The following is a 17368-nucleotide window of genomic DNA, read 5'->3' as shown; positions in this document are numbered from 1 at the left end:
ATTAATGCTTTTCTAAGACTAAAAATAACAAAAGCCATGATCTCACCCGTGAGCCCAAGGTGTAAATTGTTGCTTGCTGCAACAGCCTGGCAGCCTACTTGGTTGTCAGTGAAGGACAGTGATAGACTGCAAAAGGGACCGTGGACTATTTTAACATCTGCATGCGATTGTGTATCCCTCCAGTGATCAAAGCTTGCCCAGGGCTAGTTGGTATGACATTGTACTCGGTCTATTTTGGAAACAGATACTGATTATTTTCATACATCAACCGAAATGGGGTCGGAACTCCTGAAGTGAAATTATTGAGGCTTTGACTCTCGTAAATCTGGAACTCTGATCCAGCAAATTAGCACTTGGGGAGCTCATGATGCTCTTCCTTCTCCTCCTCGTCAGGGAGTCATGTAAACTGATAGATGTTCTCAAGCAGACTCCTGTCTAGGGAGGTCTGATTTACTCCTCGACAGAAGATTTGATTGGCCCCTTCAATCCTTATCAGAGGGATATTTATGTTTGGTTTTACATAATTATGTTATGTATTTGGATTTGGATTAATCCTGTGAATGTGTAGTCTGAAAGGTGCCAGGTATCATCAAGTACCAGGAAGGCATTCCTGAGAGAGAGCTGGAGTGCTCTGTTAAGAGAGTTCCTGTCTGAGAGAAACTCTGCACTGCTAAATTGATAGTTCTCTCCTTGGAGGGATTGGATGTGTTTTTCCTTTGGCTTATATGCTTTTTGATGTTAATCTGCCTGCAAGCATCAATCTGTGCCAATGACTTCCTGGCTCCAAGTCTCCTTCATCAATGGATATCAATAGCTCCTCACCAGCAGCCTCTAACCATGAGTGGCTGCATACTTCAGTGACTCCTGAATGGAAGTTGTATTTCTTAAGACTTTTTTCATTAGCCAATTTTGTCCTGAATCATATGGGTCATACAGCATTGTCATTCTATGTGGGTATGGTTCACGAAGCACAGGCAAATGTGGTAGACAGTGGTGTTTTGTTTTGACAACATTTTATACATCAGTTGTAAATGGACAATTACATTTTGCACAGTATTTAAAACCTTAAACAGAAGCTGGGTTCACATGTTGTTCCCAACTGTGGAAACACTTGATTTGATTTGATGCAGGCAGTATATTATGTGGGTCAGTACTAGCACATGTACCAAATGACAATGGCCAACTTGGGAGTTGGGGGATGGGAACACTCCCTGTGTATGTTAATTGTAATTAAGAACATAAGAACATAAGAAATAGGAGCAGGAGTAGGCCAATCGGCCCCTCGAGCCTGCTCCGCCATTTAATAAGATCATGGCTGATCTGATCCTAACCGCCAATCCACTATCACAGAACCATCTCCTGAATCTAACAGAATTAGACACACGAAATAGGAGCAGGATCAGGCTACACGGCCCCTGGGCCCGCTCCGTTACCCACAGGGCCATGTCCGATCCGAACCTAGACTCATGTCCAAATTCCTGCCCGCTCCCCGTAACCCTTAATTCCCTTTTCTTCTAGGAAACTGTCTATTTCTGTTTTAAATTTATGTAATGATGTAGCTTCTACAGCTTTTGGGGCAGCATATTCCATGGACCTACCACCCTCTGAGTGAAGTAGTTCCTCCTCATCTCAGTTTTGAAAGAGCAGACCCTTATTCTAAGACTATGCCCCCTAGTTCTAGTTTCACCCATCATCAGGAACATCCTGCCCGCATCCACCCGATCCAACCCCTTCACAATCTTATATGTTTCAATAAGATCGCCTCTCATTCTTCTGAACTCCAATGAGTAGAGTCCCAATCTACTCAACCTCTCCTCATATGTCCATCCCCTCATCCCCGGGATTAGCCGAGTGAACCTTCTTTGTACTGACTCGAGAGCAAGTATGTCTTTTCTTAAGTATGGACACCAAAACTGTACGCAGTATTCCAGGTGCGGTCTCACCAATACCTTGTACAACTGAAGCAATACCTCCCTATTTTTATATTCTATCCCCCTAGCAATGAAAGCCAACATTCCATTGGCCTTCTTAATCACTTGCTGCACCTGCATACTAACCTTTTGGGTTTCGTGCACCAGGACCCCCAGATCCCTTTGTACTTCAGTACTTTCCAGTTTCTTGCCATTAAGATAATAACTTGCTCTACGGTTTTTCCTGCCAAAGTGCATAACCTTACACTTTCCAGTATTGTATTCCATCTGCCAAATCTCAGCCCACTTACTTAGCCTGTCTATGTCCCCTTGCAGGTTTTTTATGTCCTCCTCACTCACTACTTTCCCTCCCATCTTAGTATCATCTGCAAACTTTGATATGTTACACTCGGTCCCCTCCTCCAAATCATTAATATAGATTGTAAAGAGTTGGGGACCCAGCACTGACCCCTGCGGAACACCACTAGTTACTGATTGCCAGTCTGAGAATGAACCATTTATCCCAACTCTCTGCCTTCTGTTAGATAGCCAATCCTCTATCCATGCCAGAATATTACCCCCAATCCCGTGATTTTTTTTATCTTAAGCAATAATCTTTTGTGTGGCACCTTGTCAAATGCCTTTTGGAAGTCTAAATACACTACATTCACTGGTTCCCCTTTATGCACCCTATATGTTACTTCCTCAAAGAACTCCAGCAAATTTGTCAAACATGACTTCCCCTTCATAAAACCATGCTGACTTTGTCCTATTAAATTATGATTATCCAAATGTCCTGTTACTGTCTCCTTAATAATGGACTCCAAAATTTTACCTACCACAGATGTTAGGCTAACCGGTCTATAGTTTCCAGCCTTCTGTATACTGCCCTTTTTAAATAAGGGTGTTACATTAGCAGTTTTCCAGTCTGCCGGGACCTTTGCCGAGTCCAGGGAGTTTTGGAAAATTATTACTAATGCATCCACAATCCCTACCACCACTTCCCTCAAGACCCTAGGATGTAAGCCATCAGGTCCAGGTGATTTATCCGCCTTGAGTCCCATTATTTTACCGAGTACCACTTCCTTACTAATTTTGATCGTGTTTAGCTCCTCCCCCCCCATAGCCCCCTGTTTGTCCAGTGTTGGGATATTCTTAGTGTCCTCTACTGTAAAGACTGATACAAAATATTCAGTGTTTTTGCCATCTCCATATTTCCCACCATTAATTTCCCGGTCTCATCCTCTAAGGGACCAACTTTAGCCACCCTTTTTCTTTTTATATAACTATAAAAACTCTTACTATCTGTTTTTATATTTTTTGCTAATTTACTTTCATAATCTATCTTCCTTTTCTTAATCAATCTTTTTGTTATTTTTTGCTGTCTTTTAAAGTTTTCCCAATCCTCTATCCTCCCACTAGATTTGGCTACCTTATATGCCCTTGTTTTTAGTCGAATACTAACCTTAATTTCTTTACTTAGCCACGGATGGCTGTCTTTTCTTTTACACCCTTTTCTTAGTGGAATATTTTTTTTTTGGAAGTTGTAAAATAACTCCTTAAATGTACACCACTGATCATGTATTGTCTTACCCTTTAATCTATTTTCCCAATCCACTCTACTCAATTCCGCTCTCATACCTTCATAGTCTCCTTTATTCAAGCTTAGCACGCTTGTTTGAGATCCAACCTTCTCACCCTCTAATTGAATATGGAATTCAACCATGTTATGGTCACTCATTCCAAGGGGATCCTTTACTAGGACATTTTTAATTAATCCTGTCTTGTTACACAGGACCAGATCTAAGGTTGCTTGCCCCCTGGTCGGTTCAGTTACATACTGCTCAAGAAACCCATCCCTAATACACTCAATGAACTCATCCTCAAGGCAGCCCTGCCCAATTTGATTTGTCCAATTAATATGATAGTTAAAATCCCCCATAATTATAGATGTTCCCTTATTACAAGCCTCAACTATTTCCTGAATGATACTCCGTCCAACAGAGTTGCAACTGTTCGGAAGCCTATAGACTACGTCCACTAGTGTTCTTTTCCCCTTATTATTCCTTATCTCCACCCAAACTGTTTCATTATCCTGATCTTTTGACCCAATATCATTTCTGTGTATTACAGTGATTCCTTCCTTTATTAACATAGCCACCCCACCTCCCCTTCCTTCCTGCCTGTCCTTCCTGATCGTTAAATAACCCGGTATGTTTAATTCCCAGGCATTGTCACCCTGCAGCCATGTTTCTGTAATGGCCACAAGATCATACCCACATGTAGTTATTTGTGCCATTAACTCATCTATTTTGTTACGAATGCTACGTGCATTCAGATAGAGAACTTTCAAAGATGTTTTGTGACACTTAGTTCCTGCTTTTGCCCTTTTTATTACTTTACCTTTTACTCCATACCTTCTGCCCCTTCCTGACACGCTCTGGTTTTTAATTTCCCCACTGCTACCTAAGTCTATTACCTTCTCTGTTGTCATTTTTATTATTTGCTCTCTAGGTACCTCCCCCCCACTAGAGTAATTGTGTGCCTCAGCCACCTTGTTCGTGCTCATTTGCTTTGCCTACTTTAATGGCTCTAGATATGGCCGACTAATGAGCACGTGAATGGTTGATGATTGACGCAATGTGACTTGGGGAGAGCGCTACTTGTTACTGGGAACGCAAAGCAGCTAACAGTCTTGACTCAGTTTTATACAGAATGCACCCTTTTCGGTTGGGAAAAAAAAATAACTGGCATAATTGCACAGATGCAAGAGCCTTTAAGGACGAGAGAGTAGAAAACCACATACAACACAAAGTCATAACACTTGGTTTCCCCACAATCAATCACACTTGGCTGTACACCCATGATATTTGGAAAATTCATAAAAAGGATGTACAAATGCTGCACTAGAAAGTGCTACAGCATTGATGTCACCTCAAACACATTATACACGTCACTTACTATTGTGTCCCTGACCTCATATTTACATGGATCTGATATAAATATTAAATGGCAATAAATGTTATTCATGCAAGTGAAAGCTCTCTCATAAACAATGAAGTGTTCTTATCGGTACTAAACAGCATTTGGTTGCCCATTACTCATATACCATAGCGTAACTGAAATTGCTTTATCAACCTTATTTGGACTTGAGTTGTTGTGGCATCTCTGAAGAACACACACTTGCCAACTTTGAAGTGTGATTACAGTGGTACAGTAAACAGTATTGGAGTTCCAATTACAATAAAAACAAAAACAAGTAAAACAAACATTTTAGATGGTTTGCGTGTTGTATCATGATTTAACGGTGGAAATGTCAAAGTCTTGTGAAGGCCACTTGAATACATGAAGGATACTATGGTCAAATACTTCACTTTACGTGGCAAAGCCTACATTCGACAGGCCTAGAGCCACTGAGTCTATGTTAAAGCTAGGGTGGTACTAAGTTACGATTGAGGAAATAGCAGCAAACGCCATTTGTCACGATTCAGTTAAATTGTATAGTTAAAGCAAAATTCGAGAGACACCAATCAAGCCAAATTGTGATTTTACAATAAAATTATGATTGAATAGTCATGGCTAACTCGATTTAGCCACCATTATTTTAAATACAGCTCGCGTACACAGTAGTGTTCATAAACTTGCAAACAAGGGCCACAAGGAAGTAAAACACACAGGATTTATAAACCTCTAGTGTTGAAGGATAAATACAAAGAGCATTTTGGAAGGACTCACCAATGATACCACTGTCCCTGCTCTCCAGTGTGGAGGTTGGGCTGGTAACAGTTCCATAAGAGCAATCCTTAACAGTTGTAGACGTACTGACCGGTGGTAGGGTAGAGCAAGGACTGTTAGCAGGTGGGGATGCAGTACTGCTAGTCAAAGTGGAGCAGGGGCTGATTCGCTGCGTCTCTGCAGATGTCTGCAAAAATAAGTCAGAAATTGTTTAAGGTATTAAATATAAAAACAAATTAATTGGAGAAATGTAATTATCTTTTTCTTGACACTGCAACATTACAAATCTTTAAAGGGATTGTATTGTTGCCATAAACCCCCATTTACATTCTCTTAAACATCACAATAGTAGCAAGCAGCCAATTTATACCATCAAAGTGGATGCAAAATGCTTAATTACTTTCTAGAACTTTAAAAAAAAATCTAATGAAAGTTTCAGATATAACTTAGCTTTGCCAATTAGTTGAGCCTAGGAATGTAGACATCGTGCTATTGCTATGATAACAGCACAGGGCATTTGAGGCTTTTACATAATGCTACCACGTTCAACATTCTATAGAAGGATATTCTGCTATTTATGGAAGGATAATGTGAACTAAACAGCTTTGAGATTCATATAGGGATGTTAATCTGCTAATTGCACTTCTAATTAAGTTAACTCAGCTGTTCATAATTCAGTGTCTAATAGAGCTGTGACCCTCAAATGGCAGTTCACAGGCTGAATCAGCCTTAGCGAATCCAGCAAGTTTACACTGGGTTTGCTGCTGGGTGTGTAAGACCCACATGTGAAGAACTGGCACAGCAAGCACCCCTCTATGAACAGATGAACAAACTCGCAGTAATACCAAACATTATCTTGTCCTCAGGACTTTCCAAAACACTTTACACCCAATTACTTTCTTTTTGAAGTGCAATTACAGTTAGTACATAGTTAAACGCAGCAGCCGGTTGGTGCCCAGCATATTCCTACAAACAGTAAATGAGCTGAATGACCAGTTTATTTGTTTTTGGTGCTGTTAGCTGAAGGAAGAATGTTGGCCAGGACATTGGTGGAAATCCCTGCTCTTGGAAGTGCCATAGGCTTGTTTAAATTCACCTGAACAGGCAGACTAGGACTTGGTTTAACAATCCATCTAAAAAAAAAAGGGCACTTCTAACAACGCAGCACTTCCTCAATATTATACGGAAGTGTCAGCCTAGATGATGTTCTCAGGTCTAAGTGAACCTTGAACCCACAATCTACGGACTCAGAGGTGAGCATGCTACCAACCAAGACAAACTGACACCTCTATGGCCAATGCAAAAGCAGTTAGTGAATTAAAATTTTACCAGCTGCATCTGAGCCATCAATGGTGAACAAAACCCTTTGAAAATAACAATGGTTTGATTCAGTAACTCCAGCAGGTCTATTAATGCTGACTACTTGTGACTCATACGCTAATAAAGCCCACTGAATACATAACACTTGCTTTGAACTCCTTTTTTCTGTCAGCAATACTGTTGCAGAGCTGCCAATGCTGTACACTATTTTACAAATTTACAAGTACTATGTTTTATCAGATTACACTTACAGTAGCTGGGATAAGTGAATCATTTTTCTGGCTAATGGCCTATTCACTTATATGGGCTTCATTGTACTCAGCATTTAGCAGCAGAAAGGTCCTTTGAGTGACCTAAAATGCATTTTATTACAGTTATAATTCAGAAATTTGAAATCTACACAATGCTGTGGAGACGGTCAACCATTATATTATTTATGTATGACATCAAAGGAATTCAGGTCAGCAGCCTTAAGCATTTGAACAGCCTAATTGCCTTGTGTTCCTGATCCAGAAGGTTGCAAATACAGCCGAGACCTTTGAGGTCACTTTTGCCTTCTCTTGACTAAGTTCCATTCATGATACTGAGATGATTTGTTAATTTCAGCAAAGAAATAGCACTAGGCAGTTTTCAGGACCAACACGATAGCCAAGTGGTTGAAGCACTGGACTCGAGATCCAATGGATGCACTCAAAATCCACTCCTGGTAAAATTGAGGTCACTTTCCCTTACTGGCTAGTTTTCAGAAGTCCACCAGACCAAATGGAGCACTGCATAACAATCGAGCATTCCATATCCTGGAATTTGAAGGATAGGTCCAATCCTGTAGTCTTTCACTTGAGAAGGGCAGATTTGAAGAGAAACTGAAATTAGCAGTCGAGACTCTCCGCTAAATTTGCATATTTCAGTCCAGGCAGCAGCCAAGGTCATTCTTCCTCAGTACTGGAAAGTGTGTGTGGATGGCATTTGAGCACTTGGCAAATTATGAACTGATCAGGGAAAGCCAGCATGGATTTGTAACGAGTAAGCAAGTCTAACAAGCATAGTTGAAGGTGTAACTAACTTGGCAGATAAGGGAGTGTATGTGGATGTTATTTATATGGACTTACAGAAGGCATTTGCTCATAAGAGACTGTTAACAAAAATGAGAGTGAATGGAATTGGAGGTAACCTATTGACATGGGTAGGAAATTGGTTAGGAGGTAGAGTAGGGATAATGGGTATGTACTCAAATTGGCAGAATGTGACTAGTGGTGTCCCCCAGGGATCTGTAATGGGGCCTCAGCTTTTCACCATATTTATAACTGGCTTAGATGCTGGAATAGAGAGCCATATATCCAAGGTTAAGAACATAAGAATTAGGAGCAGGAGTAGGCCATACGGCCCTTTGAGCCTGCTCCGCCATTTAATAAGTTCATGGCTGATTTTCGACCTCAACTCCACTTTCCTGCCCCATCCCCATATCCCTCGATTCCCCTAGAGTCCAAAAATCTAGCTACCCCAGCCTTGAATATGCTCAACGACTCAGCATCCACAGCCCTTTCAGGTAGAGAATTCATAACCCTCTGAGTGAAGAAATTCCTCCTCATTTCAGTCTTAAATGGCCGACCACTTATCCTGAGTCTATGCCCCCTAGTTTTAGTCTCTCCAGCCAGGGAAAACAACCTCTCAATCCCCCTCAGAATCTTTGATGTTTCAATGAGATCACCTCTTATTCTTCTAAACTCGAGAGTATAGCCCCAATCTACTCAATCTCTCCTCATACGATAACCCTCTCATCCCAGGAATCAATCTAGTGAACCTTCGTTGCACCGCCTCTAAGGCATATATGTCCTTTCTCAGATAACGAGACCAAAACTGTACACGGTACTCCAGGTGTGGTCTCACCAAGGCTCTGTACAATTGTAGCAAGACTTCCTTACTCTTGTATTCCAACCCCCTTGCAATAAAGGCCAACATGCCATTTGCCTTCCGAATTGCTTGCTGTATGCTAACTTCCTGTGTTTCCTGTATGAGGGCACCTAAATCTCTATGAACACCAACATTTAACAATTTTGTACCAATTTAAAAATATTCTGTTTTTCTATTCTTCCTACCAAAGTGAATAACTTCACATTTTCCCACATTATATTCCATCTGCCACCTTATTGCCCACTCACTTAACCTGTCTATATCCCTTTGCAGCCTCTTTATGGCCTCCTCACTGCTTACTTTGCCACCTAGCTTTGTAACATCAGCAAACTTGGATACATTGCACTCAGTCCCTTCATCAAAGTAATTAATAAAGATTGTAAATAGCCTGGGCCCAAGCACTGATCCTTGCGGCACGCCACTAGTTGCAGCCTGCCAAATGTAAAATTCGTAAAATGACCCGTATATCCCCACTCTCCGTTATCTGTCCGTTAACCAATCCTCTATCCATGCTAATATAGTACCCCCAACCCCATAAGCCCTTATCTTGAGTAGCAACCTTTTATGTGGCACATTATTGAATGCCTTTTGGAAATCCGAATATACTACATCCACTGGTTCCCCTTTATCTATCCTGCTAGTTACATCCTCAAAACTCTTAATAAATTTGTTAAACACTATTTCCCTTTCATAAACCATGTTGATTCTGCCTAATCATATGATTTTCTAAGTGTCCCGTTACCACTTCCTTAATAATGGATTCCAGCATTTCCCCGACGACTGATGTCAGGCTAACTGGCCTGTAGTTCCCCGTTTTCTCTCTACCTTTCTTGAATAGCAGGGTTACAGTTTTTACTTCCAATCCGCTGGGACTGTTCTAGAATCTAGGGAATTTTGGAAGATCACAACCTATGCATCCACTATCTCTGCAGCCACCTCTTTTAGAACCCTAGGATGTAGGCCATGAGGTCCAGGATATTTGTCGGCTTTTAGTCCCATTAGTTTGTCAAGTACTTTTTCTCCACTGATATTAATTACTTTAAGTTCCCCACTCTTGTTAGCCCCTTGATTTCCCACTAGCTTTTAGTGATTTCTGTACAGTAAATAGTGTAGATGAGAGCAGAACGTTGCAATGGGACATTGATAGATTAAGTAAGTGGGCAAAACTCTGGCAGATGGAATTCAATCTGGAGCAGTTTGAGGTCATCCACTTTGGACCTAAGAAAGATAGATCAGAGTATTTTCTAAATGGTGAGAAGCTGGAACTGTGGAGGAGCCGAGAGATTTAGGGGCCAATGCACAGAAATCACTAAAAGCCAGTGGACAGGTACAACATTTTTTAAAAAGGCTAATGGAATGCTGACCTTTCTCTCAAGGGGGTGGAAGTTATGTTCGTCATATAAAGCTCTGGTTAGGCCCCATTTAGAGTACGGAGATCAGTTCCAGGCACCGCATCTCTGGAGGGATACACTGGCCTTGGAGGGGGTGCAGTGCAGATTCACCATAATGGTACCAGGGCTAAAAGGGTTAAATTATGTGGACAGGTTGCGTAGACTTGCATTCCATTGAGTATAGAAGATCAAGGGGTGATCTAAAGGAACTGATAGGATAGATTGAGAGAAACTATTTCTTCTGGTGGGGTAGTCCAGAACAAGGGGGCATAACCTTAAAATTAGAGCCAGGCCATTCAGGAGTGATGTCAAGAACCACTTCTTCACACAAAGGGTAGGGGAAATCTGGAAAACTCCCCCAAAAAGCTGTTGAGGCTAGGGCAATTGAAAATTTAAAAACAGAGATGGATAGATTTTTGTTAGCCAAGGAAATTGAAGGTTACGAAGTCAGGGCGAGTAGATGAAGTTGAGTAAAGATCAACCATGATCTAATTAAATGTTGGAAGAGGCTTGAGGGGCTGAATGGCCTACTCCTATTCCTATGCTCGGCTATGACATCTCTCCTGGTCATAAAGCCTGCCAACATTTATCAATGAGGCGCACAGAAAAACAATGGCCGCTTGGACAATTAGTGAAGACTGGCTGATGTTCTTGGAACCATACTCAGTGAGTTAATGCTGGTATCACCAACATCCTCATATAGAAGAGCAGCTTAAAAGAGGGGAGGAGGAAAGCTGAGCAGGAGCTGGAAAGAAATTAGGAGTGAGGAACGAACAGAATGGAAACCAAGGTTAAAGAGATAGGTTTTTAAGTGGCTTTTCAACAACAACAACTTGTATTTATATAGCGTCTTTAACATAGTAAACCGTCCCAAGGCACTTCACAGGAGCATTACCAAACAAAATTTGACACTGAGCCACATAAAGAGAAATTTGGGCAGATGACCAAAAGCTTAGTCAAACAGGTAGGTTTTAAGGAGCATCTTAAAGCAGAAAAGAGAGGTAGAGAGGCGGAGAGGTTTAGGGAAGGAATTCCAGAGCTTAAGGCCTGGCAGCTGAAGGCACGGCTGCAAATGGTGGAGTGATTAAAATTGGGGATGCTGAAGAGGCCAGAATTGGAGGAGCGCAGATATCTCGGAGGGTTGTAGGGCTGGAGGAGATTACAGAGATAGGGAGGGGCCAGGCCTTGGAAGGATTTGAAGCAGAGGATGAGAATTAAAAAAAAAAAATTGAGGCATTGCTTAACCAGGAGACAATGTAGGTCAGCGAGCACAGCAGTGATGGGTGAACAAGACTTGGTGCGAGTTAGAACACAGGCAGCTGAGCTTTGGATGACCTCAGGTTTACGGAGGGTAGAATGTGGGAGGCCAGCCAGGAGTGCGATGGAATAGTCATGTCTAGAGGTAACAAAGGCATGGATGAGGGTTTCAGCAGCAGATGAGCTGAGGCAGGGGTGGAGTCAGGCAATGTTACGGAGGTACAAATAGGCGGTCTTGGTGTTGGCACGGATATGTGGTCGGAAGCTCATCTTGGGGTCAAATATGACCCCATGGTTGTGAACAGTCTGGTTGAGCTGCACTCAGCTGCCAGGGAGCGGGATGGAGTGGGTGGCTAGGGAACAGAATTTGTGGCGGGGTCCGAAGACGATGGCTTCAGTCTTCCCAATATTTACTTGGAGGACCTGTAGGTATTGGGAACAGAACACTTTATCCCACTCTCTTGCTTTCAGATGAGACGTTAAACCAATGCCCGCGTCTGCCCTCTTAGGTGAATGTGAAATCCCACGGCATTATTCGAAGAAGAGCAGAGGAGTTCGCCCCTGGCCAATATTGATCCCTCAACCAATATCACTGTAACAGATTATCTGGTCATTATCACATTGCTGTTTGTGGGACCTTGCTGTGTGCAAACAGACTGCCTCAGTTTCTTACATTACAACAGTGTCTACACTTCAAAAGTACTTCATTGGCTGTAAAGCACTTTAGGACGTCCCGAGGTCATGAAAAGCATTATATAAATGCAAGTCTTTCTTTCTTTCATTTAAATAGCCTTCTTCATTTGTACCAAGTCAGCTTGGTTAAGAACTAGCACTTTCGCCTGCGAGTCTAAGTTCAAGCTCTACTCTATGACTTGAGCACATCATCTAGTCTGATTCTTCAGTATAGTGCGAGTTAACATTCCCCCTAACCTGCGCGGGCACGCAACAATCGGGAGGTCCCGTGCAGGCCGCTCACCAGCTATTGCCGCTGGAAAAGATACCACACAGCACATTTAAAGGGACCACGCACAAAAAAAGAGAGGAAACATTGATGTGAGTCAGTAAATACTGGATTGTTAAGAGGTGCCGTTCTTCCGATGAGACGTTAAACCACAACTCTAATGTCCACTGAGCAGGCAAATGAAGATCTCATGGCACTATTTGTGAAAGAGTAGTGGAGTTCTCCAATTATACTGGCCAATATTTATCCCTTAATCAACATCACTGAAACATATTATTGGTCAATTATCTCATTGCTATTTGTGGGACATTGCTGTGCGCAAGTTGGCTGCTGCGTTTGACAACTTTTTTTTTTTTAACTGCTGTCAGCTTGTGGGCCACGCTGGTAAGGTTTAAAATAATCAGCATGGTACTGTGAGCTGGACATTGAAGGTTGATGATGAAAAAGAGACTAGTAAAATACGGTGGTGCTCCTGAAGGTGCCCTGGACAGCTGACGCACCAATGATTCGATCCTGCAAGAGTAAGTGTAAGATGGTGCTGTTGGCGAAAATCACCAAGGCAAACATGTCATACTTTGGCAATGCAAATTGCAGTTGTGGTGGAGAACTTCCAAGCACTATTTTAGACAGACAACTCAATGGAAAGAGAAAGCAACATTCACAGTAATCATAATTTGACATTAAGCAATGGTCTGATAAAAAGATTTTGACTTGTAGACTAAGATCCAAAAATGGACAGGAATAGCACATCTCCTATGGACCTTTTCAGGCAGAGTTTACAATTCTCCTTGATGGAGGACAGATTAACCGACATAACAGGATGTGTTTGAGAAGTGCACTAGATATGCTGTAAAGATTTTAAAATGGTCCAATTCAATTAAAAGGAGAGGCTTGGAAAAAAAAAAGTTTCAATTGCTAAAATGCATTACTTTCCACATATCACATCATAATTTATAAATGATCAAAATGACTTCCTCCACTAAGAACCTTGAAGCTTGGATATGGTACATTGCACTCTATCAGCACGTTTCTCATTTTACTGCTTGGTACAATGACCAGCAAAATTCAAACAGAATATGATCAATTTTCAACTGTGCTTCCAATGTGTGATCTACACCATGTAAAGAGTGAATTCAAACTTAACACGCACAGCACAGTTCCATTAATTAATAGAATCTTACAACACAGAAGGCGGCCATTCAGCCCATCGTGCCTGCGCCGACTCTTCAAAAGAGCTATCCAATTAGTCCCACTCCCCCGCTCTTTCCCCATAGCCCTGTAAATTTTCCTTTAAGTATATTGATGTGCCTCAATGAATCCGAGACTCGACGTTAACGGAGCAAAGCAGGACTTTTATTAACTCAGAAAGTAATACACATTGGAGAAGTGTCTCTCATCCAGAGATCTGCTGTACTGCTGAGAGACATGCTGGGGCTTGCTTAAGTAGGGGCCAGGTATGGGCGGAGCCCTACACACAATACAATACAGGTAAGGAAATGAAACTGAAACTAAACTAAACACAGGGAATACAGTGCCTGATGAATGGCATATTTCATCACATTCACCCCTTCTACAGATTTAGTCTGTTCGGGGGTTTGATAGTCCTCTGTGACCGACGTAGCTGTTGTGGTGCCGCGGGTGTCGGCTGGGTGTCCCCGGTGGCCTCCTGGGTCTCTGCCGGGGGCGCCGCCAGGGTTGTTGAAGGGGTAGTTGGTGGGGGCACCGTTGGTCGATGTTCTTCCGGGGGTGGTGAAAGGATAGTGGGTGGGTAAGAATTGCTGTGATCGTTGTTGTTGTTGTCGTGGTTGTTGTCGTGACTGGCTGGGGCGACGTCTTTTATGGACACGGTGTCCTCCCTTCCGTCGGCGTGCCGGACATACGCGTATTGGGGGTTGGCGTGGAGTAGGTGCACTGACTCCACGAGGGGGTCCGTCTTGTGGCCCCTCACATGCCTTCGTACAAATACCGGACCTGGGGTGGAGAGCCATGACGGCATGGATACGCCTGAGGTGGATTTCCGGGGAAAGACAAACATTCGTTCATGAGGCGTGGCATTAGTGGCAGTACACAGTAGCGACCGTATCGAATGGGGCACATCTGGGAGGACTTCCTGCCAGCGGGAGATAGGGAGGCCCTTGGTCCTTAGAGCTAGAGTGACTGCTTTCCATACTGTCCCGTTCTCTCGCTCCACCTGGCCGTTACCCTGGGGGTTGTAGCTGGTGGTACGGCTCGTGGCGATCCCCCTGGACAGCATGTACTGGCGTAGCTCTTCACTCATGAAGGACGCCCCCCTATCCGTATGGATGTAGCTCGGCATACCGAACAGGCAGAACAGGCTGTTGAGGCATTTAATGACCGTGGCGCTGGTCATGTCTGGGCAGGGGAAGGCGAATGGGAAACGGGAGTATTCGTCCACAATGTTCAGGAAGTAAACATTGCGGTCGACTGATGGGAGGGGGCCCTTGAAATCTAAGCTGAGCCGCTCAAAGGGCCGTGTAGCTTTGATTAAGTGGGCTCTATCTGGGCGGTAGAACCGAGGCTTGCACTCAGCGCAAGTGCGGCAGTTCCTGGTCAGAGACCGAACTTCCTCAATCGAGTAGGGTAAGTTGCGGGACTTTATGAAGTGGAACAGCCGCGTGACCCCTGGGTGGCAGAGGTCGTTGTGGAGGGTCTGTAGCCGATCCCCGGTGGCGCTGGCACACATCCCTCGTGAGAGGGCGTCGGGGGATTCGTTAAGGGCCCCTGGCCGGTAAATGATGTCATACTCGAAGGTGGAGAGCTCGATCCGCCACCTGAGAATCTTATCATTTTTAATCTTCCCCTTCTGTTTATTATTAAACATAAATGCTACCGACCGCTGGTCGGTAAGTAGGGTGAAGCGTTTGCCGGCTAGGTAGTGCCGCCAGTGGCGCACTGCCTCCACGATGGCTTGGGCCTCCTTTTCCACGGAGGAGTGTCTGATCTCGGGCCCTTGGAGGGTCCTCGAGAAGAAAGCTACGGGCCGCCCCGCCTGGTTGAGGGTGGCCGCCAAGGCAAAGTCAGACGCATCACTTTCCACTTGAAAGGGAGTGTTCTCGTCCACTGCCTGTAGCGTGACCCGCTCAATATCCCGCTTAATGCTTTTGAAGGCGGCGTGGGCCTCAGCAGAGAGCGGAAAAGAGGATGCTTTCAAGAGGGGGTGGGCTTTGTCGGAGTAGTTGGGGACCCATTGGGCAGAATAAGAAAATAACCCCAGGCACCTTTTCAGGGCTTTAGGAGTGTTGGGCAGGGGGAGCTCCCGTAGGGGGCGCAATCGGTCGGGGTCTGGTCCGATTTCCCCATTCTCCACCACGCTGCCTAGTATGCAGAGGCGCGTGGTGTTGAAAACGCACTTGTCCTTGTTGTAAGTGAGGTTGAGTTTTTGTGCGGTTTTCAGGAACCTCTCGAGGTTCGAGTCGTGATCCTGCTGGTTGTGACCGCAGATGGTGACGTTGTCGAGGTAGGGGAAGGTTGCCTGCAAGTGGTGGTCATCGACCATGCGGTCCATCTCCCTCTGGAAGACCGAGACCCCATTCGTCGCCCCAAAGGGGACTCTGAGGAATTGGTAGAGGCGTCCGTTCGCCTCGAAGGCGGTGTACGGGCGGTCCTCTGGTCTGATAGGGAGCTGGTGGTACTCTGACTTGAGGTCGATGGTGAAGAACACCAAATTGGGCGATTTGGTTCACCATCTCGGATATGCGGGGTAGCGGGTAGGCGTCTAGCTGGGTGTATAGATTAACCGTCTGGCTATAATCTATCACCATCCGCTTCTTCTCGCTACCACCACCACTTGGGTGCGCCACGGGCTGTTGCTGCGTTCGATAATGCGCTCCTTCAGGAGCCTGTCTACCTCGGTCGCGATAAACCGCCTGTCCTCCCAGCTGTATCTCCTGTTTTTGGTCGCTATTGGCCGGCAGTTGGGAGTAAGGTTCACGAATAGCGAAGGCGGCTGAGCGTGATGCTTTGGTGGTGGCACTGGAAATCCAGGCCCAAGATCACGCTCGCACATAGATTCTTCATGATTAGTAATTTAAAATTATCGTATACAGTTCCGTTAATGGACAATTGTACCACGCAGTAACCCATAATGGTCGATGTCTGGGTTTTATCAACCATAGAGATGGTGCCCCGAGCAGGGACCACCGTTAGAGAGAGTTGTTGTGCTAGTTCAGGGTGGATAAAACTCTCCGTGCTTCCACTGTCAATTAAACATTTAACCCCGCACCCGTTTACCTCAATGTCCACCATTGATTTGGATAGCGGGTGCGGTCTGGTCTGGTCCACTGTGACCGATGCCACTGTAGGGCCCTGATCGAGACAAGATGGCGTCCACGCTGTCTGCTCACAAGATGGCGGACCCCACGAGGTCGGGCAAGATGGCGTCCAAGATGGCCGCTCCCACGGCGCACACGCGGCGGTGGCGGGTTTTCCAGCGGGGTTCCCTCTGCACACCTTCCCGAAGTGCCCCTTCTTACCGCACTTAAAGCAGGTGGTGCCTTTCGCCGGGCACAGGTTTCTGATGTGCTTCGGCTGCCCGCAGAAGTAGCAGTTGGGGCCCCGACGCGTCGCGGCTGTCGTAGGGCTTCTGGGGGGAGAGCGGGGCCCCGACGGTGTCGGGCTGCCGGGCGGGGAAGATGCCTTCCAAGATGGCAGCGCCCTTGGTGCACACGTGGCGGCGCGGGCCGAAGAGTAGGCGTCCGAGTTTCTCTGGGCCACATCCAGGGATCGCGTTGTGTCCACAGCCTGTTTCAGGTCCAATCCCGTTTTTTCCAGTAGTCTCTGCCGGATGTAAGTGGAGCTGAGGCCTGCGATAAAGGCATCACGAACAAACTCGTCAGTGTACACTGCGGCTTTTACATCTTGGC

General features: G+C 44.7%; 1 protein-coding gene across 7 annotated transcripts in view; it reads right to left on the bottom strand.

Annotated features, from left to right (window-relative positions):
• tanc2a (tetratricopeptide repeat, ankyrin repeat and coiled-coil containing 2a) overlaps window positions 1–17368 on the bottom strand; it is a 1096529-nt gene that overhangs the window by 375888 nt on the left and 703273 nt on the right. For all 7 annotated transcript variants that reach the window (XM_085966617.1, XM_085966618.1, XM_085966619.1 and 4 more), the window contains one exon: window positions 5646–5832. In XM_085966617.1, coding sequence (XP_085822743.1) covers window positions 5646–5832 — 187 coding nt within the window. The remainder of the gene's footprint in view (window positions 1–5645; window positions 5833–17368) is intronic.

This window comes from Somniosus microcephalus, chromosome 24 (assembly GCF_052327205.1).
Source record: "Somniosus microcephalus isolate GS21.2 chromosome 24, FLI_Smic_1.0, whole genome shotgun sequence".
Classification (NCBI taxonomy): Eukaryota; Metazoa; Chordata; class Chondrichthyes; order Squaliformes; family Somniosidae; genus Somniosus; species Somniosus microcephalus.
Note: the sequence above shows the minus strand (reverse complement) of the source record. Positions and strands in the feature narration are given on the sequence as shown.